We start from the raw sequence: 24,791 nt of genomic DNA on the forward strand, positions 1-24,791 counted from the left end.
TCTCTATGACTGAGGTGTAGGATTTGAGAAAGGGTTGAGTTCATTGTAAAGAAAGACTTTTTTTTTGAATGAGCATCTTTAAACAACAGGGTTTAAGTCTCCCAGAGGTATCTGGCTATTTGCATCTGCATTGCTTTTATCCATAGTGAGATCACTGATGCCTTTTCTACCTGTGAAATCAAATTAGATGTTTTAGTATTGTTGTCAAAGCGACATCCTCCAACCCAACAAGAAGAGATACCAACAGATGAGTTAAAGTTTCTGTGTTGGAGGAAATTATACCATGTAGAACAGCAGCCTGTTTTAAAATCTGACAGATTGTCGTCATCTCAGAATTCATGGTGTATTCGCAGTTCTGCTGGATGAGAGAATCTAGCCAGCCGGATCTAAAGTTTTTGTGCCTAGAGACTGGCTTTTGAATGGCAGCCTGAACAGTGGCCTGCTTGGTGGTCTCTGATGTTGGGTAGTGGTACCACAAGGTGGTAGACAATCTAAAAGTGCTGTTTCTCCAGTGTTTCATGCAACTGTAGATTATACAAGACTAGGTGTGATTCAGCTAGACTCACGAGTGTTTTTGATAATACTATCCTTTTGCTTTGTCATTGTGGAGAAGAATCACAGATGTTTGGCTGCTGATATAAAAGCTTGAGGGTGCTACCCGGAGCTCCTCTGTTCCCTGAAAGAATGAAGATTTTCATTGCAGCATATAGCAGCTGCATGTAACTGGGAACCTGGTCCCTGGCCCTTACCCATCTCTAAGAACAGAAAAGTTACTGATTGGTATCAGATTGGAAATGGTTCTGGATAGGTGGACATCATCCAGAGCTGACCAGCCACTGAAATGCTTACCAGGGCAGGTTGTTCTAGGATTGAAAGAAGACCACTGATCTTCCAGCCTAGTGATCTCTTTGATTCCCAGCTTTTTCTGGGAAGATGGTGCTAGAGACACAGAGTGGATGCTGGCACACAAAGGGATTGTTCTCCACTGCAGCAATGCAGCTGGCCCTGCGCTCTGGCTAGGTGCGGAAGTCAAGATGAAGGGGTGACAGAGTTGTATCCCAAGGAATTAAAAGGAAGAGCTGGCCATCTGCTGTCTAGAGAATTGTGATCATCTCCATGTGATGAGAGTACTATCAAGCCCTTAGTACCAGTGACTTGTCCTGTTGCATGGCAGCAAGCCAAGTTAGTTCTGCTCATGGCAGATAACTTACAAATCAAGCGTTGAACAGAACGTGGCCCATGTTCTATGCTCTCATGGCAACACACTGCCAGTGTAGTTGCAAGTCCACTCCTCTATTGGATATGGACCATATGCTCAGACCCTCAGTGGGAGACACACTCCACAGATCTAAGCCAGGTACAGAACTGGATGTATGGCAGCCCTGCTCTGTAGTCCCAGTCACCTTCCCATTTCCTTAACACATACTGTCCACACTCCAGTTGGGATGCCAAAACTCATAGTTCCATAGTAAGAGGGTTTCACTGTCACTGGGATCGTAACAGCAGCTTTGCTGTGTAAATTCCTGAAGTGGCCAAGAAGAACAGCACACTTCTCTCTGTTTTGTGTTTACATCCTCTAGCACTTTCAACTGCCTTGACCCTGTAGGGCACCTTTTCATCTTGACACCATGGAGAGCCACGTAATAGTGTATATGTTTAAGGGCTGGTAGTCTTTCTTAATGGAGAAGAGGAGGCGGTCATGTGCCTCACCCTTCTTAAGCATGGTTTAATGTACCAAGCTCATCCTGCGGCAGCAAGACTGTCCTTCCATAATGTGTGCCCAAAGCATGCGCTGTTGCCAAAGGCAACTATGGACATGACAGCAGCCCAGTAGGAAGTTTTCCTAGCACAGGAGTTAGATACAAGGATTGTCAGAGTTTTTGAGCAGAAGGGCTTACATTCAAGGATAGGCTAGTGCTAGGTAAGCAAAAACACATTCTCAGGGGCACGAGGGGTATAGTTTGTCCTCTGCTCAGCAAAGAACTGGAAATTTCTGATTAAGCAGATCGTAACTACAAAACACGACTCTGAAGCACACACATACTGGCCCTAATCAGGTCTCCAAAGATACGTCTGAAAGCAGAGGATGCTGTCTGTCAGTGTCATGACTAAAATTGGAATGATGTCCTCTAAGACACCATCCATGCAGCAGTTGTTAACAGGTGTTGCTCCTCACCTCTGAAGGCCAAGAGGATCGAGGGGACTGAGTGACAGTGGGTAGGTAAATATGGTCACATGAAAGTAAAACTATTTATCTTGTTCCCTCTCTCTTGGAGAATGCTCAGTCTGCGTGGAGCTTTCTGGCCTGCCCCATCCCACTTCATAGTCAGAGGCCCAGTATCTGGTTTGTATGTTATAGCAAGGCAAAGAGCAGGCTCAGTAATCAGTTTAAATATACTCCAGTGACACTGCTATTTGGCTCTGGTTTTGTAGAACTGCTGGTTTAGCCATGCCTTGTTTTAACCACAGGTGCATTTCACAGTTGCTTTGGTGAAGAGATCCACTCACCACATGCAACCCAAGATGCTAGGAAGATCTAGGAATTTGTGAGATCGGGGCATAGAAAATTTCAAAGAAAAATAATATGGCATTTCTCTGCTCGTGGTCTTTCCTTGACAGGATTGCAGGAGGGCCACAAGAGGGCGATGTGTCAGCAGAAAAAAACTTCCACAAGCTAAAGCGGTAAAGGCAAAGTAAGGACCAAATCTTGCTCCTGTTGAAAAAGTTGCTTTTCTACGTGTAGAAAATGCAATGCTATTTTAAAATCTCCAGAAACTCTGAAGATGGAAATCCATCTAGCCAAAAATTGCCAGCAAGCACTTAGTGTTTTCAGGTAAGAGAGCTAAGAAATAGCAAATTCCTTCACAACCTCTTCCACCTCCAGGAAGCAGAAATGGGAAGAGGAGCTTGTCCCACAAGTGACTCTTTACTGGGAGGAAATTTTAGAGACTGACTACCTGGCTGGCTGCAGGATTGTATGACAGTGGCATCCCAATTAGACCAAGAGCTTACAGTTGTGTTCCCAGTTCTATCTCTGAGTAACTATTTCCCTCTCTGCCTGAGGGCTCTCTATATGACTAGAGGAATCCAAATCACAGCAAGGATGGCAGGTCTTTGGAGAGTAGCACCACAGAAGAGACATAGCTAGATGTGTGTGAACAGCTTGTACTGGGGCAATTTATGGACCAAAAGCAGAAGTACAACTTGGTTGCTGTTCAAACATTTCACCTGGAGAGTCCATGAGAAGTTCCAGAGGAGTTACAGGGGGAGACTAAATCTCTATCTCTTCTGCAGCATTTCCTGGTTGAAAACATGATTAAAAAGTAGCAGGTGCTTGAAGGGAAGAACACAGAAGAGAACAGAGGAAGGTCAGGGCTAACAGATGCGAGTCAAGGGGCAAAGTATCTCATCAAAGTGTTCTATGCAACGGCTTCGGAGCTGAAGCAGTTCTTGAGGACTTGGACTGCAATTGCAAACCAGGGGGTGAAAATCAGCCTAGAAAATACAGCTCTTTAAGCAGAAACAGAAGAGTTCAGTTCCAGAGGAGGATTTTTTCCCTGGCACCTCGAGATAGTTCTGCCCAGCTGCTCTAACAGATTATTCTCAAGTCATCCAGTTTTCAAAGCATTACTGTGTGGAGTTGTCCACAATCTTCAGAATGTGCTCATAAATCATGAGTGAAACTGCAACATGTCCAATAGCTGAAAAACAACTCTTCTAGAATGGAATATACTTTTTAACCTGAAACTCTGTGTTCAATACAAATGTTAAAAGATGTCCAATGAGATGATAATCACAAGTGTATGTAATGGCCTAACAATAAATACATTGTTGTATTTGCAGCATCCCATCAGAGGAAAAACATAAGCAACAGTAATAGGCAGAAGACAAGTATGCTATGAAAGTATGACAGTTTGTTAATGATTAGTGCTTGTCCCTGCTTTCTGATATGACAGTAGAACAAAGTTGAGCTTAGAAGGTCAAAAAGACTTAAAAATTAAAGCATTTCATCCAAGTTTGTTGGCAGCGAGTGATTTTTTTTTCTAACCAGTATGTTTAACACAGAGGAAACAAGAGCAGCTATTGGCTACCTTTGCATTGTTGTTTTTACTGTAGGCTTCATAAAGTGAGCCTTCCAGGATGCAGCTTCAGCCCTTCCTGATCCCACATCCCTGTTCCATGTTGCAATGGAACCCCTGGGAGTCACAACTATTTTCTTGCTGGTTTGCATTGTCTGCCTGCTTGTCTGTTCAGCCTGGAGGAAGATGTCTGAAACAGGGAAGCTGCTTCCTGGGCCATTTCCTTTGCCCCTCATAGGAAACATGCTGCCACTGAAGAAAAACTTGCCTGAGGCAAGTGAATGTAACTTAAAAGCTGTGGGGGTTTTTTGGCAAATTGTTTCAGCTCACTAAGAAGTATGGTCCTATTTTCACAATATGTTTGGGCTCAGAATGTGCAGTGGTGTTTTATGGACCTTAAATTGTGAAATAAGTTTTGATTGATTGACAAAGATGTAGAGTTCAGTGGAAAAGGACTTATGCCCCTCTCCCAAAAGTTTTCCAGGAGAACAACTACTTTTTGTGAGATTCTCCCTAGGTAGAGGTGTTCTTTTGGGAGAATGTAACTGAGAAGCCAGAGTGGGAGGAGCTGATGTTTCATTTAGTATAGAAGCAAAGCCTGGTAGAATCTGCAGAGACCTTTGGCTCGCTAGCATTAAATGGTCCTAGACTCTTGCTGTTGTAGATCATAGATGTTGCACCTTGTAAGGTCTGGGTTATGACCTGGAGAGCAGATGGCTGTGGTGGCATCCTCACATAGTGTTCCACCCTAGTAACTGAGTATGTCATCCCAGTGGGACAAATGTATCCTAAGATAGCCAGTACTACTTTTCACCGGAGGCCATCGCCCATCGCCCTCCCTCTCTCTCCCTCATTTCAAAAGAGTTGAACTAGGAACAAAGGAAGAACAGGCAAGTGGCCATAAAGAAACCAGACATCTCTCTCTGACATGATAGCAAGTTAAAAGAATTGTACTTAAAGACACTGCATAGGGAATAGTTAAAGAGAGCAATGCAATACAGGCACAATGTAGGAAATCCATGCAATAAAATGGTATGAACTGTTTGCAATTTGAAATACAATATAAGATGAAAATGAGCATCAATGTGAGAAGAGTGAATAGCTGTTCAAATTTAAAAATAAATATGGCTTTGAAAGATGCTAAGAAGCATTTAATCTGGGAAGTATGGCAGGAAATTTTTCCTACCTTACCTAAATGCAAAGGCCAAATTTCATCTGAAGGGCAAAAGCCAATGGAAAGACCAGTTCATTTTTGCCTTCTGGAGTTTCTTATGACTAATGTTCCCTGGACTATGCAACCTAAAGCCTTGATAAAGCTTAACTGCCCACACTGGTTCCTCATGCTTCTAACCTACAGCATGTACATAATTTTATTCTATCTCTAGTAGTTATCATATGCTGTTTCATATAAAAGAGGCCACATTTTATCCTATGAAGAGAGTTCAGATTAACCTGTATGGCTTTCAGAGCTTGTTATTTCTTGTACTGCGTGAGCACAGGACAAGGGAAATAATTCCCTTGTGCAGACTTTTGGGCTTTTTCCTTTGCTTTTTAAGTAGTATTTCAGACAGCTGCAGATTAAACACATCCGGAAGCTGGGACAGGGAGTCAACTGGAATAGAAATTAGATGCCACAAGCTAGGCAGTAAAATGGACAATCTGTTCTGTGACACCAGTTCTGTGATCTTCTTGATCTGAAAAATGAGTAACCAAAGTGTATTCATGTGTGTGGGAGATGAGGACCACACATCACAGAGAGTGGAGAAGCTGTGGTCCTTGGACTGAGAGTCTGCAGTGAAATAAAGAAGCCAAGTGAGGCATACTCCATATTAGAGCTTGAAAAGGCAAAAGCACAAGTGTAAAAACCTCCTTAGATCCCTCAGCTGCAAGAAAGTTGGAACCTTTGCTCTGTGTGTGTCTCTCTGTTGGGGGTTGTATGTGTATCCCACAGCACACAAGTATTGAGTTACAGTTATAATCGGTGCGAAAAAAAATCTCTGGTGTATTTGTGTGCCGAACAGAAGATCCATTTAGAAAAGTGAGTCCAGAACCAAAGTCCCTTAGTATTAATCAGCAATCCAATAGAGAGCTTCATCAGGATAATACAGGTTCACGCTGGTGAACCTCAGTATATTCTGTGTGATACAAAGCCACTTTCAACTCTAGGTCTCTTAACAGTCATATATAGCTTAACATGCTACTGTATAGAGTTTTCAAGGGAGAACTGACATCCCAAGAGGTCAAAATGTATATTTGAAATTGTAACTGGGAGAGTCACTAAGATCCTTGACTGGATAAAACTACTGTTTTCCTAACTTTTGCTTTTAAATGCAGCTTCTGCGTGGGAATTCACAAATGTCTCCCTGCAGCCTACAAGGGGTATGTAACATATATGTGCACATAAGGCTCTGCTATGCACTCTGCCCACGACTTTTTCCTCCACAAAAAAGTTAAAGATACTTGTGTTTACACCTGGCTACTCCAAACTGCTTGTATTCACCTTTGATCACCCCATCTCCCTTCATCCATATCTATCCTTAATGTCCAGACATACAGTTAATCTATCTATGGCATGTTAATTTGTAGTAGTAGCTCAGGCAAGTACTATTGCACTGTTATGGGGGTAATGCTCAAGTACATTTGTTTGCTTCATAGATTGCTTCACTGAGTTCCTCACTCGGGGACACCTTTAGGAGATTTGAGAACTTGCTCGTTTTTTTCTTCATTAGTGCTTGCCCAACTGACTATTGCTTCTGTAGCTGCTTCCCAGCTTCTTAGAAACATCTTAGAAACTTGAGCTTACAGAGATTCTTATGTTCTGCGAGAGGCACTTGTGAACTAATAGCAACAGTGCATAGAATGGATTAATTGAGTTTGAAAGCCATTTCTTCATGTGGCCAAGTGACAGACACTGTAACAGGTTTGCCATAGAAAATTTGTATAGCCCTGCCTAGTCCTGCACATGAGCAAGCAATGTCTGTACAGTCCTAGCAGAAGAAAAAGTCTAGTCATCACTGAGTGCTAGCAGGCAGGGAGAGAGTGAGCAGTATGGCTTTATGGGAGATGTAGAGCTTTTCAATAGTGGTTAATTTTTTTTAACTGATGACTTTCAGTTTAGTCGTTAACAAAGGCTGATGAGCTAAATCCTATTCATTAAGCATTTGAATTTTTAAAAATCTGATCCTTAATCTCCCAAGAGTTAGTAATATTACTTGATGCTAAAGCAAGTTAAATCAGAGGAACTGTGAGCAGTTATTGGTTACCATTGCACTGCTTTTTATACCACAGGTGACACAAAGTGAGGCTTTCGGGACACAGCTTTAGCTCTTTTCTAATCCCCAAGCCTTGCTGCATATCATGGTGGAGTTTCTGGGAGCTAAAGCTATTTCCTTGCTGATTTGCATTGGCTGCCTTCTTGTCTTTTCAGCATGGAGGAAGATGTCTGGAACAGGGAAGATACCCTCGGGCCATTTGTTTTGTCTATTCTAGTCATGGACCAGTGGAGCAGTTGGGGAGGGTCCAGAGGAGGGCATGAAGATGATCAGAGGGCTGGAGCACCTCTCCTATGAGGACAGGCTGAGAGAGTTGGGGCTGTTCAGCCTGCAGAAGAGGAGGCTCCGGGGAGACCTGATAGCGGTCTTCCAGTACCTCAAGGGGGCCTACAAGAAAGATGGGGAAAGGCTGTTTAGTAGGGCCTGTTGCGATAGGACAAGGGGTAATGGTTTTAAAATAGAGGGAGGTAGATTTAGATTAGAAATTAGGAAAAAATTTTTTACGATGCGAGTTATAGAACACTGGAGCAGGTTGCCCAGAAAGGTGGTGGAGGCCCCATCCCTGGAAACGTTCAAGGCCAGGCTGGATGGGGCTCTGAGCAACCTGATCTAGTCAGGGATGTCCCTGCTCCTTGCAGGGGGGTTGGACTAGATGACCTTTGAAGGTCCCTTCCAACCCTAACCATTCTATGATTCTATGATTCTATGACAGGCTGAGAGAGTTGGGGGCTGTTCAGCTTGGAGAACAGAAGGCTCCAGGGAGACCTTATAGCAGCCTTCCAGTACCTAGAGCGGGCCTACAGGAAAGACGGGGAGAAACTTTTTAGTAGGGCCTGTTGTGATAAGACAAGGGCTAACAGTTTTAAAATAGAAGGAGGTAGACTAGATAGAAGGAAAAAAAATTTACAATAAGGGTAGTGGAACACTGGAACAGGTTGCCCAGAGAGGTGGTGGATGCCCCATCCCTGGAAACATTCAAGGCCAGGTTGGACAGGGCTCTGAGCAACCTGATCTTGTCAAATATACCCCTGCTCCTTGCAGGGAGCTTGGACTAGATGACCTCTAAAGGTCCCTTCCAACCCAAACTATTCTATGATTCTATGATTCTAACTGAAGAGGAAGTATGGAGTGCTTTCTTCTTTTTATCTGGTGAGACTTTTAATAGTTGATTCTTTTTGGTATATGGGGATAAACAAGATGATATTTTCATATATCTTTCTTTCATTCATATTTCTGTGAATCTTTGACATTTGTAACTTTTACTTTTGCAATGCTATGCTACCAACTCATGGTATATCTAGTTTATTAATACTTTGAAAGGAAAGAAGTTGTGCCTGTTTCACATAAACAGTTAATAGCACAGATTATGTGCAGTTCACATAGCACAGAGCCAGCTCTCTGTCTTCACTGTAATGACTATATATTATTCATTGCAAGGAATCTGATCCAAGTTAGGAAATGCCAGTCCTACATCTGTACATGTATGCTTGGCAATTCAGATAAAATCTTTTTATATATTTTTTTTCCCCAATTGTAACTTTGCTGTAGTGATCTTTACATGCTTCATAAAAGAATGGGAAGATGCAAGCTGCCGTTCCTCTAGTAAATGGCATGGGGAGGACCCCAGTGTTATTTAATTTGCCCTCTTTTGCCACAATGGACAGCTCTGTAAGTACAGTTGGGGTTCTAGTAGGTCTTATAGGGTCAGTCCAGCCTTCTCCCACATTGTTACTGAGAATGGAAATTTTGTAGGTCATTGGCCAGCTCAGTCTTCAAGCCATAATATGTTTCATATAAATGAGTGAAACGAAAGAGTCAGATATGTGTACAAGACTTGGAAGACATTTGAGAGTATAAGCTTTGTGGAGGCAGGTTTTTCACTAAAAGATGTTCCTCTGGGATCTCAGAAAAACAACAATTCAGTGTACTACTTCTTTATTTTGCAATGTAAATTTTAATTTCACAAACCTTCATTATAATCACACAGGAGAGAACTCATGGGCCCAGTTATTGATAAACTCCATCCCCACCACAGGAGACAATATGTATTGGGGAAAGTATACAGTGGATGATCATCTTCTAACAGAAAAAAAAACCTACTGTTTTATGCTTACCTTTACAAATAGGTCACAAACAAACCGAAAATACAGAAGAGAGAGGTACCTCAAATAGTCTGTGGACACCCTGGAGCACAAGCATCTGTTCCTGCTGTGCTGAGAGAATCAAGCGATAGGGACAGCAGCAGCAAGGCTCTCAGAGCACTGGTCCACACACTCTGGCATGTCAGGACATCAGGAGTCAGAGAGAAACCTGAGCTAGGTTTGTTAAGTGATTATACAGGAGAGCCTGTATAATTTTGCACAGGAAGCTGTCTCCTTCTTTATGCAATTGCCTACTCTGTCTCTGTTCTTAGCTGGCTGTGGTGATTATAAAAGCACTGTACAATTTTCTTTTCTAAGAACATTTCTCTCCATAAAATATCTAGCAAATGATCTGAGTGTTTCAGTCTCAACAGACTGAGAAATTATACTGTCATTCAACCAGAGCTTTCTGAGTTTGGGAGCTGGCAACTGTATTTACTTGGCTAGCGTGGAAGAAAAGAGACCTCATAAGGTCGGGGAAAATGTACCAGACTGGTGACAAATGGGGAAATGTCAATGTCCTTGCGATCTATAACAGGTTTCAAAGTAAAACTCTGCAGGATAGCTGTTAAAAATATGAATATCTCCATCCGGGCCAGACCTTCTCCTGCACAGATACGTTTTCCTGCAAGCAAAAAATAATAGAAAGTTAGGTGATAGTGGAGTATTTTGCTGGTAACTTATTTTAACCACTGTTCCATGAAAGTTCAGACATCCCAAATTGGACAGGCAGTGCTGCAGTATTTTAGGGAAGCAAATTAATTAAACCAGGGGCTAAGTGTCTAGAACAATGAGAATGCTTGGTGGGCAAAAGGCAGTTTGAAGGCTTCAGGTTCTGATGTTCTGCTACTGTTTAATGGTAAGTTTGGACAGAGAGAATTTGCACTGCTGAGCCCCACTTCATACATCTCTTCTTGTAGAATGCATTGGAGGAGCTTCTGTGATTGCTAAAACAGGACGTCAACTGAAACTCTAGTACAGGGGTTTGAGCTGCCCAGAAGTGACTTTAGCAGATCACCAGACATCACTGTATGTGACGAAGACACTAAAATCTTCAAAGAGGTTCTAGGAGAGGATAGTCTAGGATCTGAAATAGAAAGAGGTCTTACCTGCAGAAAATGGCATGAAGTAGTCACTCTTTCTAAAGGTACCATTTGCATTCAGGAAATGTCCTGGATCAAATTTTTCTGGATTTGGAAATTCTTTGCTATCATATAGGGCTGAAGTCAGCATAGGGAATATCATAGTGTCCTGAATTAAGAAAAAGAGGAGAAGAAAGTTAAAATGGAGACATGCTAAAGAAAAGTGATATTAGGAAGTTCCCAGAGCTGAATAGAATGGTAGTAAAAGTTAGACCAGTTTAAAATGAGCATTTAATGAATAAAAATGTGTGCCATTGGTATGGCAAAGATGTTTTAAAATGAATTTTAATGAGTCTGATTAGAGTATTTAATATTATTTCCAAATAAATTAGAACTTTGATTTCTTACATTTATGTGAAAAAAAATAAAAAGATCTATCTCCCTCTTCACATAAAGCCTTTTTTTTTTTTTTTTTACAAATACAAGGGACTGGACTCAATAACTTCCAGAATCCCCTTCCAACCAAAATTATTACAATTCTATATAACATTTCAATGTTTTTGAAAATAAAATAAAATACAATGAGTAGAACACATCATTGTTTTCAAGAGATTATGACCTTTTTCAGATACCGTGGAACAGACCTTGGGGATAAAATAGTCTCTGAACTTGGTGTCTTTGATCACAGCATGTGGGACATTAAATGGAATGAAATCAATGAATCTCTGGATTTCATGGACCACAGCATCTGTGTAGGGCATCTTGCTCCGATCTGCCATGCAGGGGCTTCGGTCTCGGCCAATCACACTGTCAATCTCCTTTTGAATTTTCTCTGTTAGGAGAAAGTAAGTGCTGAATGGAAAAGTCTCCCATCTGTTCGCCTAAATCTCTCCCCATATTTACAGAAAAATTTGCTTTTAGCGCACTAGGAATATATGAACATACTTAGTACTAATGTCCTGAAAGAAAGAATATTAATTTTAAAGAATTTTCTTTAAAAAAGAGAATAGAACAAAGACTAATACACATTTCCACACTGCAAATACGTATTTCCTTAGTCAGGAGACCATTGCCACATGTGAGAGCGACAGGAATTACCCAAATTGATCCCATGACCCATTATAAAGTTTTCATTTATTTATTTCATTTTCTATTACCTACTATCTCTGGGTATTTATGGAGAATCAGAAGTCCATATCTCAGTGTGGTGCTGGTGGTCCCTGTTCCTGCGAGGAACAAGTCAAGCGTGGTTCTGCTCAAGGTGTCAATGGTGAAATCTGTGTGACCATTCCCTTTCTCCTATAGGAAGATTTGGCAGAACATTTTGAATGTCAAAGGTAAGCAGCATGTTTAAAAAGGAAGTCCTCTACCTATGATGTACGTTTTTAAACACATCTAATGTCCTTTCAAAAATGTGACATTCACTCTCCAGAACACTCTCCTTTTACGGTACTTTTCTAAATTATATTATGAACCCTTTTTAATATAGGAGGAACATTGAATTACATCCACCAGATTGGTCTTCATCTTTGTTAACTTTGGCTAGTGCTGTTAATTCTGTGATTAATAATCCTTGATAAGAAAATGGAGAGGATAAAATGAAGTTGATGTGGCAAGAAAAGGAAGTTCCCCTCTGTATTTGCAAAAGCCTAGTGCTCCCCCACAGCTGAAAAGAAACTGGGATTCAAGCAGTGCTTTTCTTATAATCCAATAAGCCTCTTGCTCTTACATTACCTGTTCCATTTTGTTAAGAAAAGCATCAATAAAATCTCGAGGACAAGTGGGATCCCAGGTTTTCTGGTGTTCTGCTATGATTTCCAGAGTAAATTGATCAAATTTTTCAGCATTTTTAATCATTTTTTGATGAGGCCCAGGTAAATAGTCCAAGACAGTTGGGAAGAAATTATATAGCTGTAAAAATAAAATTATGGAAAAGCACATTTGGATTAATGTTGATACAATAAAGTGTTCCCCTTACTGTAACTATTAAAATGGTGCAATTAAACTATTTTGGAACAGTAGGTCTTTATTATTCAACTGGATTTTAATGCCTTTTACTTTACAGTTTCACCATAGTCAAGAATAGACTTCACTTGAGCAACTTTTGCTCAAGTCTTTGGACATACAATGACAATTCCATAAATAAGAAAAAAAAACAACAGGAATTGGTTATTTAACTGCCTTTTTGGCTTCAAAAAATTTCTCCAAATTTAGGAAAACTCACTCCAATTAAAAATGAATAATAAGAATAAATATTCATTAATAATATATTATATAATTAACAAATGTATTAAATAAAACTATTCACACCTGTGTGTGTATAGAGAGCTGGAGCCTGTTGTTTTCATCTAGCAAATCAATTAAAGTTAGAAATTTCTTGTCCTCATAGTCAAATCGATCCCCAAAGATGACGGAGCAGATGATATTGGAAACAGCATGGACTAGGAAGTTGCCAGGGTTGAAGGGTTTCTCTGCAACAAAAAAAACACACGGTATCTTGCTTTCAGTATTTCAGGCATCATCCCCTCCTCTGACACTACAGAGAAGTTTTGCAGCCTCTTGACACCCAGAGTTTTGCAGTCCTTTGAAAGCATGGTGAAGGGTTTATCCAATTTATTCTTCTCTACTTGAAGTGAACTCATTTCCCTATTTGAATGATTTAATTATCTCTTTTGTCCTGTTCTCAGCACAGCATTGATCTGAGTGGCTTGGTTCCTCTTCAGCTTGCACATGCCAGTCTGCCTTGTAGACTTGATTGGAAATGGCCTAAAGATTCCCACCAAAAACCCAATGAAACCATGACTTTGCTTGAGCCATGTCTTTATGTTATTGCACTTTGTTTATGAATTCTTATTAGCATAAGCTCCCTCTCCTAGGGGTTCAAATGCCTGTGATCAAAGTCTACTTTTTATAGCACAGCTGCGTCAGCTTCTAAGAAGAGAACTACAGTGTGAGAAAAAAAGTGAGGTTAGACTCAAGAAGGAAGGGAAAGGTAAAATTGCAGGCATTGATAGGATGCATGTCGAGGTTTCAAGAGGAGAAACAAAAACATTAAAAGGAATAAAATCCTAAAAGAAAAACAAGGAGTCAGAAAATGGCAGTTTGGCAGCGTTGAAGATCAGCCTGTTCTGAGAAGCAACGGCACCAACCCTTCTCTGCCTGACCGATGACTTCCTGGCCATGGAAGATTCATCAGATGTCTCATCAGAGGTGGTGAGTATATCAGTGCTGAGTCTAGTAGATAACTAGTCCTAGCTATTTATTATTTCTACTAAGAGTAAATAACAGCTTTATATTTCTCAGTTGTATATATCTTGCTTGCAAATCTTTTTAGTACATAGTAAAAGATGCTGTAACAAGGTCACCCAGAGATGGAGGCTTGCAGTAGGGCATAGGAAGTACAGTATTACTGTGGTAGTGAAAGGATAAGAGTAGTGCAGGTGAGAGTGTCTTCTCTGATTTGTAACAGGAATGTTTGTCTATGAAGCCAGACTGAATTTTCTAGTGACTCACGGGAAGCAATGATGCTACGGCATCCTTTTAGATCCACCTGATTTTTCCCCCCTTGCAGAATAAGCACACATTGAAGGCTGGCTGTGGAAAGGAAGTCTATGGTCCAGGCTGGTACTGTGCTGCTCTCAGGGGAAGTACTTAGACGTAACTGTCTCATATACTACCAGAAAACGTATTTATAGGTTGAAACCAAGTGCGTTACCTTATGCCTTGCCCTCAAAAGCAGTTTATAGTTCCTGTTCCCATTGCATGCCCCCCACCAATACTAGGAGGTATTGTCTAGTGTTCAGATGAACTGGATGCAAACCCAAATATCTTTAAATGAGATCTCTGGTCACCCACTTCTTCAAGATCCATTTACTTAGAGCTGCAGGAGACAAGAGAAGGAAGTGCATATTGCTTGGTTACCTGGCATTGCCTTGTCCTATCTCCATGGCTGAATTCCACCAAACCCTTGGCTTTGGGCCCAAGCTATTCCCTTTGCCATTTCCTGTCTTGTTCCTCAAGCAGAACAGGTGAAAGGATGCTGTCCAACACCAGTCTCCTACTTTTATCCCTGCATACTGTCACAGTGCCTTTGACTGACCCGCTCCCAGCAGTGATAACTTTGCCTGTTGGAGGAGGGAGCAGAAACAGCAGCCACATGCCCATAGATTTGGTGAAGCAGCCCTACACCCCTCATTGTCTCATTGCAGATATGCAGAGTGTCCCAGCAGGCACAAAGTCTGTGTCCTACCATGTGTATTCCTGATCCTCTCCACCAGAAAATGAGCTTCCTCCTGGATTCTCTCCTCGATGCTCTTCTTCCCCATCCCAAAATCCCTCAAGGTGGTGAGTGCAAATCGTCGGAGCTGCTTCCAGGTCTCCCCATTGCTGTTCACAATGCCTGATACAGGAAGGAAAAATAGACCTCCATGAGGAAAAGGTTGTTTTTTTTTTTCCTTGAATGGGAGCTACACAGTAAGTAATCAACATGCAAAGATCCCTCTTTGTGTAGTTATACTGCAGTTGCTATATGCCCAAAACCATAACTTCTCTGCAATCCTAGAGGTGATAAATCTGATTCATCTGTCACAGCACTTTAAGTAAAATTGAGTTTATTCCCAGAGTAAGAAAAACTACATAAGGATGTAAATAGAAGGTAACAACACTGGTACTGAATTGATCTTGGCCAGAAGCACATGGCCTTTGCTCTGATGTAACTGCTCAAATGTTCTGCTATGCACCTTCACACAGTGTACCATTATTGATAATACCATTGATACTGTACTACAGTACCATGGAATAGGTATTATTTACCCAGATAAATGCCATACTGGGAACTGCCCTGGTGAATAAGCTCAGGGCCTAATCTTGAATGTGGCCCTTACTGGGACAGCCTGTATTATCTTGTCTTTGTTGTGCTGTGGACTTTCCTTTTGCTGGTTCCCTATCTGAATGTATATTGTCAATATTCTCAGAAATGTGAGAATGAATGTAAGATCTTAGAGGCAGATTGAATGGACAAAATTTTAGTCAGAATTTGAAGCATGCTGAAAACAGAAAGACACTCAGTGAAGCCAACCTGGGACCTTAAACAGTAGTCCAGGGGTCCAATTTACTCAGGGGTCCAAGTAATGAGTTGGGCTTTTAGTGTTTTATTGCTAATTTGTATGTATGAATGTAATAAATTAAATCCACCATTCCCTACTCCACTGCCTCTCAGCTGTGTTTCTGAAGCACTGAAAGTGTTAGTTTTGTATGCTAACATTGCTAGGGAGGTACCTGTGCCTTGGAAGAGTTTTTTAAACAGTGGCATATTGCCTCTTCCGCTGAAGTCATCTGCCTGATCAATCAGTGCTTCTTTCACAGCATCATAGCCATACAGCACGACAATCTTTTGTGGGCCTACATGTATTGTAAAGACAGGACCATACTTCTTGCTGAGCTGTAGGAAAGAGGAACACAGAAAACAATGTGTCTGAATGTTACTCTTGTGAAAAGTTGTTTGTAGCAAAGGGGTCTTCAGAGGTGATGTGCCATAGCTCTAGCATTGCTGAGACATGGCATTGATTAGGAGCAGCACAGAGATCTTTCAACTATGAATTACAGCCAAGGGAAGAGGGAATTGTACAAGAAATCAGGGATATGAATGGAAATGGTAAGGCATCAAGTCCAAATCCCAGAAAAGAAAATAGTTCTTCACAGGGCTGACAAAACAGTCTGGAATACCTTTCTACAGGGCACAGTGGATAACAGTTTACATGGGCTCATAAAGCAATTATGTACACTTAGGGAAGCAAGTGCCTAAAGGGGTTTTGTGCACAAACATGCTACAGTTGTCTCTAAAATCTCCAGGGCCACAGACCTCTATAAACTGGGTGGGTGTATCAGCGGAGAGTCACTGCATCCTTGCACTAATCAGGTACTCTATCTCAGGCATCTGCTTTTGGCTACAATTGCAGAAAGGTTCTTGGGCTGTTTGGTCTGACCTGGGACACTTCTTCTCATGCTCAGTTTAAGTGCAAACTAGATACAGGCCCAGGTTTTTTATGGCAGGAAACTGAATCACCTAGTGCTCTGAAACAAAGCTAAATGCCTGAGAGCGCTCATGATTCTCAACATTCACAAGCACCTTGGCAAAAAGGAGCTTATATGGGTATGTGCACATTTGATAATACACACGGGGATGTCGGCCATCACCACAATTTTGCTCTGAAGAACCCAGGGACACCTGCTCTTCCCATCTATCAGCCACCATCCCCTCACAATCCCCTAAAGAACAGGCACTCCAGCTGAACTTCCTCCACCTATCCCCTCCCAGGCCTTGCAACACACAGGTTTTGTTTGACAGATGAGTAACATCAGCCAGAGGAGGGAATGGACAGCACAATGCACCTACAAATTTTTTTGTTTCAACCCCTTCACTCGCTACGTCCCCCCCCAGGAGATCCTACCTATCTGCTAGGTAGCAGAGACAGCCAAATGGAGCAGGGTCCTCCCCAGAAAAGGGCCAAGCCATGTTGCCAGTGTTGTGAGGAGTTAGGCCCAGGAGGAGAATAGTGAATATGGCAATAGCATCAGTGCCTTGAGTGCAAATCTACTGCAAATTACAGTACTGCTGTGAGGTCAGCACAAGTCATCATTAGTATGATTACTGCAAATATATAGACTTAGACTTGCAATATACAGACTTAGATATATAGATCATTGCAATATATATGCTTCAGAAGCATGCGTTTCTGGGAAAGTTTTTGTTTCTGTTTGAGTCTGACATTGGATCAATCCAAATTAAGCTTGTAAATTAAGCTGAGACAGTCTGGATAAGACTTTGTTTTGTATGCAATGGAGACAACGTAGGAAAGAAGGAGACAGTCTCTTACCTTCTTCAAGCTTTCAGGCAAGTTCCACGGGTTCAGATGGAGTATGTTTCCAACAAGGGGGAATGTGATTGGACCAGGAGGCTGCTTCTCTTTTTGGGATATATTTGTCCATGCAGTAAAGAGAAGAAGGCATGAGATGCAGACCAGCAAGAAAATAGTGGTCATTCCCAGGAGCTCCATGGTGGGCTGAGGAAGATAAGTCTCATGTCAGAAGAGCCTGATGTTGGACCTGTAAATCCTTGCTTATTTATATGCTGTGATACCAAAGCATGTGGACGAAATTAGTCAATAGTGCCTCCCTTTTCCTGCTGAGATACAAGATTACTTATTAATCTGCTGAAGATAAAAATGAACAAATAGGGATGAACTCCTTGTTTGCGTATTGGTAGTTTATCTCTCCAACTTGTGTTGCTTTGGATAATCATGTAGGGCTAAAGAACTCACATTCTAATGCTGTCAGACTCAAAAGACAGAAATATTAAGAGCCTAGCTGCTATGTATATGCTTAAACTCTTGCCGTTTACACTTGTGCATAGACTTGATGTCTGCCAGCCTCTCTAATATCTGAGCATCACTCCAAGTTCTTCCTAGGCATTTCACCGCCACATCTGGAATGAAATTATGCAATTGTACTCAAGTGACACATGCAGATTTTGAGGAATACCCTCAGCTTATTCTAATCTGATATTTTAACCAAACAAACCATACTATCTACAGCATTTCCACGGTCACAGGTTCTCCCCAAACTACAAATCCCTGCAGCAACTTGCAATCTCCTTTCTGATGTTTCTAGAAACTAGCTGAGGGTGTGAAGATCCATGAAAGGTAAAGGCACACCGAACAGAGCTTAACAGAATGATTGGTTTAATTAATATTGAGTATTTAATATAATGTAAAATCTTAAATGCTTCCCACTCCTTCTCCCCTCAGGAATCCTACAGACCCTACAAACAGAATGAGAACTGCGTGTATTTTCTGGCAGAGAAGTAAAGCAGAACTGCGACCGAAGAGCTGATCCCAGGACTCCATTGCTAAATCTTGTCTGTACAGCATGCATAGTGTCTGTAACGTGCTAGTGATCTACTGTAAACACTGTACTCAGACTCCTACAACTCCTTGGGTCTAATGTGTCTCCCCCACTATTCCCCCACTTTCTACTCTGCCCCAACTACAAGACATGGCATTAGGCTGTATATTTCCTTTTTATGTGACTGTATGTAAGGAGATGCTGCTCCTCTCTTGGGCACATTTTAACAGGGTAGCTATAGTGAGATGACTGGAGCAAGTCAGGGAAGCCTGGAGGAAACATCACTGTACAAGGGGATGTGAAAGGGGCTGTGTGTTCAGCAGGCACTCAGGCTGCTGGCCAGGGCTGCGTGGATGATGTCTTCTTAAAACTGAGTAGGTATGGGAAGGAGTCTGAATAACAGGTACATCTTTCCTAAACTAAACTCATAATTACTGAACAGCATAGCTCAGGTTTCAGGAAATCTGACAACTTGTCAGATTGACAACAATGTCAGAAGAGACAGATCCCACCCAAACAACTACATCAGGGACCATTTCAGTTCCTCTGAGCCAGCAAAGCTGGCTCTGCCACCTACCATCCCATTACATCTTTTGACACACGTAGCCAAAATGATACTGACCCCTTAGGTGGTGTGACACTGTAAGGAAGTGTTAGATATATTCTTATATATCCTATATATTATATATATATTCTGTATATATATTTTATATGTGTGTGTGTATATATATATAGCGATATATATATATATATCTCTGTCTCTTGTTTGTCTCTGAGGTAATGGTAAGAGACTGTGACAGGCGTTTTGTTTCCTGCACCAACTCACTGGCTTAAAACTTAAGTCCACATTGATTCAAGCAGTTTTTTGAGTGCTCACACCTGCACTTTCATATGTTCAAAAATAGCCAGATATACTGTGAGCACTAGACTTTGTTTTCTCCTGAGATGTCAAAATGGGATTTCAAGCATGGACAGATTTTATTTTTAGCCCAATTAGCTGAGTACTAGCAGATTCTACAATGAGGAAAGAAACATTTCCCACTTAAATTTAGATATTAAAAAGGTAGGTGTAGAAATCAGCTCGTCTCCCCTCTTAGTAAAGAAACACTGATACTTCCAGAGAATGGGTCATCTAACTTTTCTTATGCACCTATTTTAGTGCGAAATTAGTTGTTGTTGTTTATTTGTTTCCCTTGACTACAAAGGGAACCTCAGGAGATTATATAGATTTACAGGTCTGCTAGGGATCTCTTTTGAGGCAGATGACTCTGATTCCCTGCGCATCTCTCCTGGTCCTAATGATGTTATTTATCAGCAACACATTCTGCAAATTCTGGTACAACGGGCTCTGGTCTGAATACTGCACACGAAGGGTATTTAAAATCAGAAGCAGGTGGATGAGTGAAATTGAGAGGAGACTTCTAGGCTGTGTCTGGAGGGAAGATTATATCACAGAGAGCAGCCAGTTTTATTGTCATCCAGGAAAAACTGAAGGTGTTTGCGCTTTCTTTTCCTTTACTTTTGCAGATAAGGTGCTTTGTGTTCCTCTGCTGGCAGGCTGAACAACTGCTGTGATGGCTGATGCGCTGGAAAAATGGAGCTTTTTCTCACAGAGTCACTCCCACAGCCAGACATGGCTTTTTATTATTTATCTGATATAATACTCACATTTTTATTATGTATTTGTTATAATACCTGAAGGGTTTCAAAGTGGTGTTTTGATAAAGCCAGAACTGCTTGGAGGGAGTTCCACTGGAAAGAGAATTAACTGCCAAAGGTCTTGGGTCACCTCTGATGACAGAAAGACAGGAATTATTTGAGTATGACAGGCTATTTGAGTATTAAAGACTTATTTGCGTATGAAAGACCCATCCTGATACAGTTCACATTCCCAAGAAACACCTGAAAGACTGTGCTTTCTTCCCAGCGTGGGGCCTCTGGTCTTGTTCTGAAATGGTATCACTGTGGCTCCACCTGTGAATGCGAGCTCAAATTGGCTGAGTGGGATGCCACTGTATGAACCAGTCTTTGAAAATCCAGGCCTCCCTCTGAATGTCTTCTGGAGGCTGTTGCTTTGCTGGGCCTGCCTAGTGGAATGTACGGGCTGGCTCCTGGGATCCCACTCTGTTCATATGTAGCCTTTAATCTGGGACCTGCACTTACTGTTTAATTCATTTACCTCTGTTCTCCCCCACATTGGGTCTGTGAGAAAAAAGACACCTTCTTATCTTCAAAACAACCTCTTCAAGTGTATTCACAGTCTGCAAGGCTGTACAGGATGTGGCTTCTTCACAGCAGCCTGTATGGCACTGTGTTTTAGATTTGTGGCTAACACGGTGTTGGTAACCCACCAGTGTTGTTGCTGTTGCTGAAGAGTGCTTGCGCAGCATCGAGGCCTTCTCAGTTGCTCACTCTGCCCCGAAACCCAGGTAGCAGACCTGGGGTGGGCAAGAGGTTGGGAGGAGTACACAGCCTGGCAACCAACCCAAACTGAACCAAGAGCTAATCCATGTCAGGTAATATCATATTCAGCAACTAAAACTGAGGAGTTGTCTTTCCAATGTAGCCGTTACTCAGAGACTGTCTGGTCATCAGTCTTCTGGTGGGAGGTAATGAGTCTTTGCATCACTTGTTTATTATTTTTTTTCCCTTCTCTTTCCTTAACTGTTTTCATCTTGACTCAGGAGTTTTTTCTCACTTTTGCTCTTCCAAGTTTCTCCCCTATTCTGCTGGAGAGGGATCCAGCCACTGTCTATTCACTGGCTTCCAGATACAAATAAAAGTAACAATTTTAACTGTCCAGAAATAGTGCCTGGCAAAGGAAGTTATCTGTCTATGAACATTTACAACATCAGAACGCATACCTTCTGGCTAATCATGCACTAGGGAGAGTGATGGATATTCAGGGTTCTAATAACAGCTTCACATAGGGTAACCCTAACACAATTACAAATGTACCAGAAACAAACTGAAACCACATCCAGCTTCTGAAAAGCATAGCTTTACCCTTGAGCCCCAGGCAGTGAGATGATGTAAGCTAAGTTGAGAAGCAAGGATATGCAATCAAATTTCTAGCATCAATACCCTTAATACCATGCTTTAACTTTTGGTCAGCCCTGACATGGTCAGGCAGTTGGTCTAGATGATCATTGTAGGTCTCTTCCAACTGAAAATACTCTACTCCGTTCCATTCCTTTCCAGGAAGATTGAGGTCACGAAAGAGGAGAACATGTCAGAGTTTTTATTCATTATTTTTTCCTCCATTTTAGGCTGGATATTAAGGGGGCTCTATGCCAAGTAGGATGCCCAAAAAACCCGAATCAAATATTAGGCATTATTAAAAAAGGAATAGATAACAAAAAGGGCACCTCTTTACACCATCATTCAAGCCTATGGTGGACATTTAGCTGGAATTCTGTGTGAGGTTGTGATTCCAAAAGGATGGAGTAGACCTTGAAAAGTCTTTTAAGTCATTTAGAGTGACTTAAAATCTGGAAGGACTAGTTAAATGGACTAGGTCTCTCTGGGCTCCTTCAAAGGAAGCATGGGCAGCAGGTCAAGGGAGGTGATTCTCCACCTCTATTCTGCTCTCGGGAGACTCCACCTGGAATACTGTGACCAGCTCTGGGGCCCCCAACATAAGGACATGGACCTGTTGGAGCAAGGCCAGAGGAGGGTAGCTGAACTATGACAGTCACGAAGATGATCAGAGGGCTGGAGCACCTCTCCTGTGAGGACAGGCTGAGAGACTTGGGGCTGTTCAGCCTGGAGAAGAGAAGGCTCCAGGGAGACCTTATAGCAGCCTTCCAGTACTTAAAGAGGGCTTATAATATAGAAGGGGAGAAACTTTTTACCAGGGCCTGTTGTAATAGGACAAGGGGTAACAGTTTTAAAATGGAAGGAGGCAGATTCAGACTAGATACAAGAGAAATTTTATTTTTAGAATGAGGATGGTGAAACGCTGGCACAGGTTGCCCAGAGAGGTGGTTGATGCCCCATCCCTGGAAACGTTCAAGGCCAGGTTGGACAGGGCTCTGAGCAACCTGATCTGGTTGAAGATGTCCCTGCTCCTTGCGGGGGAGTTGGACTAGATGGCCTTTAAAGGTCCCTTCCAACCCCAATATTCTATGGTTCTATGGCATCTTTTCCACTCATCATGGTGGAAACCAGTCATGAAATGCTCTGGCAGTGAATGGTGAACTGTCACAGTTTGACCTTTTGTGACCTGCATTGCATGAGGAACAAGAACTTGGCTGACCTCACAAGTAGTACCTGGGTAGCAGATGAACAAACAGTGCTTTCCTGGCAGGACACAAGCAGCAATGGGTTGGAGGATTACATAAAAGATGAACTTGTCAATGAACCAAAGACAGAGTTCACTTGATTAATGTAAAATATGTGTGTACTTCACGATGAAGTGAGATTTTCTAAGGTTAAAAATTGTATTTGAGTTTAATTTAATGTTTGATAATAAATTGATTCAGAGCCCACAGGGACCATTGTCTTCTGTGGCAACTGTCTAGATTTGGGTCTTGATTCTCTTGCCCCATCCCACAGCAAAGCATGTAACAAGCTCTTCCAATCCTCCCCACTACAAGTTTTGTGTCTTGGCCCACCAGGTGAACAAGGCCCACGTAAAGACTCTTCTGTTGCAGCTCTCATCCCTGCCTCCCTTAAGTATGAAAGGTGGCTCATCCCCTCCTTAGAGCCGTCTTCTCCTGCACGTCACCTACTTTGGAAACTATGGTGCCTAATGCATTCTCTCTCATAAACATGAAAGATGTCCCCATCCTTTGGCTTAAACTCATTTGGAATAGTGGAAAAGGAGAACATCAACTATGATTTATTTTTCCTACTTGAGAGGTGTGAAATATATGACTTTTCAAAGAAAAATTGTCAATAAAAGAAAAAAACATGAGTATGTACCTCTGCCTTATTCCTATGTGACTTTCAAATAGAGTTAAGTGAAATAAATCTCCTAGTAGTGCTAAGGCAAAAGATACGCAGTGACCCACATGTGGTACAGTACAATTCACTCTGTTAGTATCCAATAGCTCAGGCAATACAGCCTCTGGAAGCAAAACAAAGTATAAATAAGAACTAACCAGACACGTTGCAAAGCTTATCTGGTATTTCACAAGGACTTGGCAAGAAGTATATTTGATTATCCACTGCAAATGGGTTGGTTAAATATTTCTTAATGAACTCAGTTAATCCAGGCATCAGCTGAAAGCATACAACATCAAACTTTCTAAAGAGCTTTAATTGAAAATGGAGAGTGAACTTCCACGACCTCTTTCAATGTCCCTTTCACTGTGACCTGACCCCTTTCATTGTACTTTTCAATTTAAGGTACATTGACTCTTCAGACTAAAAACTATTACGGAAGGACTGTTTTTATTATTTATTCCAGGGGTACTTGAGGGGACCTACAGACCAAGTGAGGGTGAAGGCCTGCCTAAAAGTACTTCAGGCTTAATAAAGGAAAATTTAAAAAAGAAAAAAAAAAAGGAACATCATCACCCTCTCATTAAATAATAAAGTGTTTTTCCTAAATCTGAATTTAATTTTCCCAAGCCCTCGCTTCAATACTGGATTCATTTCATCCTTGTGACATTGTAGTTTGTGCCACTATTGGAGGCAGAGTAATTTGTTTTGCTTTCCATGGGTCAATCTGAATATACTTTGCAGAATATAGACTGCTGCCTTTGGGAAAATGAGACATTAAACCAGAAAATCATCAGCCCAACTGCAACTAGGTGCAGGTCCCGAATATTGAATGGCTCACAGACTACATACTTGCAAGCCAAGAGCAGAGTGGGCTTAAAATATGACCCCAGAAAAGCAGCTCCGAGCAGCATGGGTCCATCATCATCCCCTGAAGGAGACATGGCAGAGGCCTGAGGGTGCTGCTGGCAGGAAACCGCAGCAGAAAAACCTGGTCAGTAAGGAAGAACTATCTGGGGGCAGTGGGTAGACAGGGTTAAAAGACAGTATATGGCAGAATAATGGCAGGAGGAGGGTGCAGCCTGTGAGCAGCAGGTCTCTTGGGAGGAGGGCAGTAGCTCCACTTCTGAGAGCCTGCAGGGGACTATGGGCTGCAGAGGGGGAAGAAGTAGGGAGAGATACTGGTAGGTGTCCAGTCAAGGGGTCCCATTTCATTCCTTAGACCCAAGCACATGCTGCTGCTGGAAAGCAAGGGATTTACAAAGATCAAGGAGTGACTTCTGAGGCGTTTCCCCTTCTGCCATGAAGGGAAATAAGTTTTGGCTCATGTAAAGAGCAATTGAAAGTACCAAACAAACTTAGATAAGA

General features: G+C 41.8%; 1 protein-coding gene and 1 long non-coding RNA gene across 2 annotated transcripts; one reads left to right on the plus strand and one right to left on the minus strand.

Annotated features, from left to right (window-relative positions):
* Positions 1-9,282: 9,282 nt before the first annotated feature.
* On the minus strand, positions 9,283-17,668 carry LOC104478154 (cytochrome P450 2H1). Its single transcript, XM_010118436.2, has 9 exons — positions 17,450-17,668; positions 15,852-16,014; positions 14,824-14,973; positions 12,885-13,045; positions 12,309-12,485; positions 11,732-11,873; positions 11,219-11,406; positions 10,602-10,743; positions 9,283-10,117 (listed from the first exon to the last, which is right to left on the minus strand). Exons 1-9 carry the CDS (start codon positions 17,627-17,629, stop codon positions 9,936-9,938), a joined length of 1,485 nt encoding a protein of 494 aa, XP_010116738.1. The 5' UTR covers positions 17,630-17,668; the 3' UTR covers positions 9,283-9,935.
* On the plus strand, positions 11,784-14,917 carry LOC147600090 (uncharacterized). The gene is made up of 3 exons (XR_015259126.1): positions 11,784-11,911; positions 13,262-13,787; positions 14,783-14,917. It is a non-coding gene; the product is annotated as an uncharacterized LOC147600090 (long non-coding RNA).
* Positions 17,669-24,791: the final 7,123 nt, after the last annotated feature.

This window comes from Chlamydotis macqueenii, chromosome 7 (assembly GCF_036417535.1).
Source record: "Chlamydotis macqueenii isolate bChlMac1 chromosome 7, bChlMac1.mat, whole genome shotgun sequence".
In the NCBI taxonomy this organism is placed as follows: domain Eukaryota; kingdom Metazoa; phylum Chordata; class Aves; order Otidiformes; family Otididae; genus Chlamydotis; species Chlamydotis macqueenii.

Coding starts and splice junctions, on each gene's coding strand:
- LOC104478154 (XM_010118436.2), bottom strand. CDS start 17,629: ATGGAGCTCCTGGGAATGACCACTATTTTCTTGCTGGTCTGCATCTCA. Junction 13,046..14,823: donor GAGGATCAGGAATACACATG/GTAGGACACAGA, acceptor TTTTTGTTGCAG/AGAAACCCTTCAACCCTGGC. Junction 11,407..11,731: donor TAAATACCCAGAGATAGTAG/GTAATAGAAAAT, acceptor TTCTCCTAACAG/AGAAAATTCAAAAGGAGATT.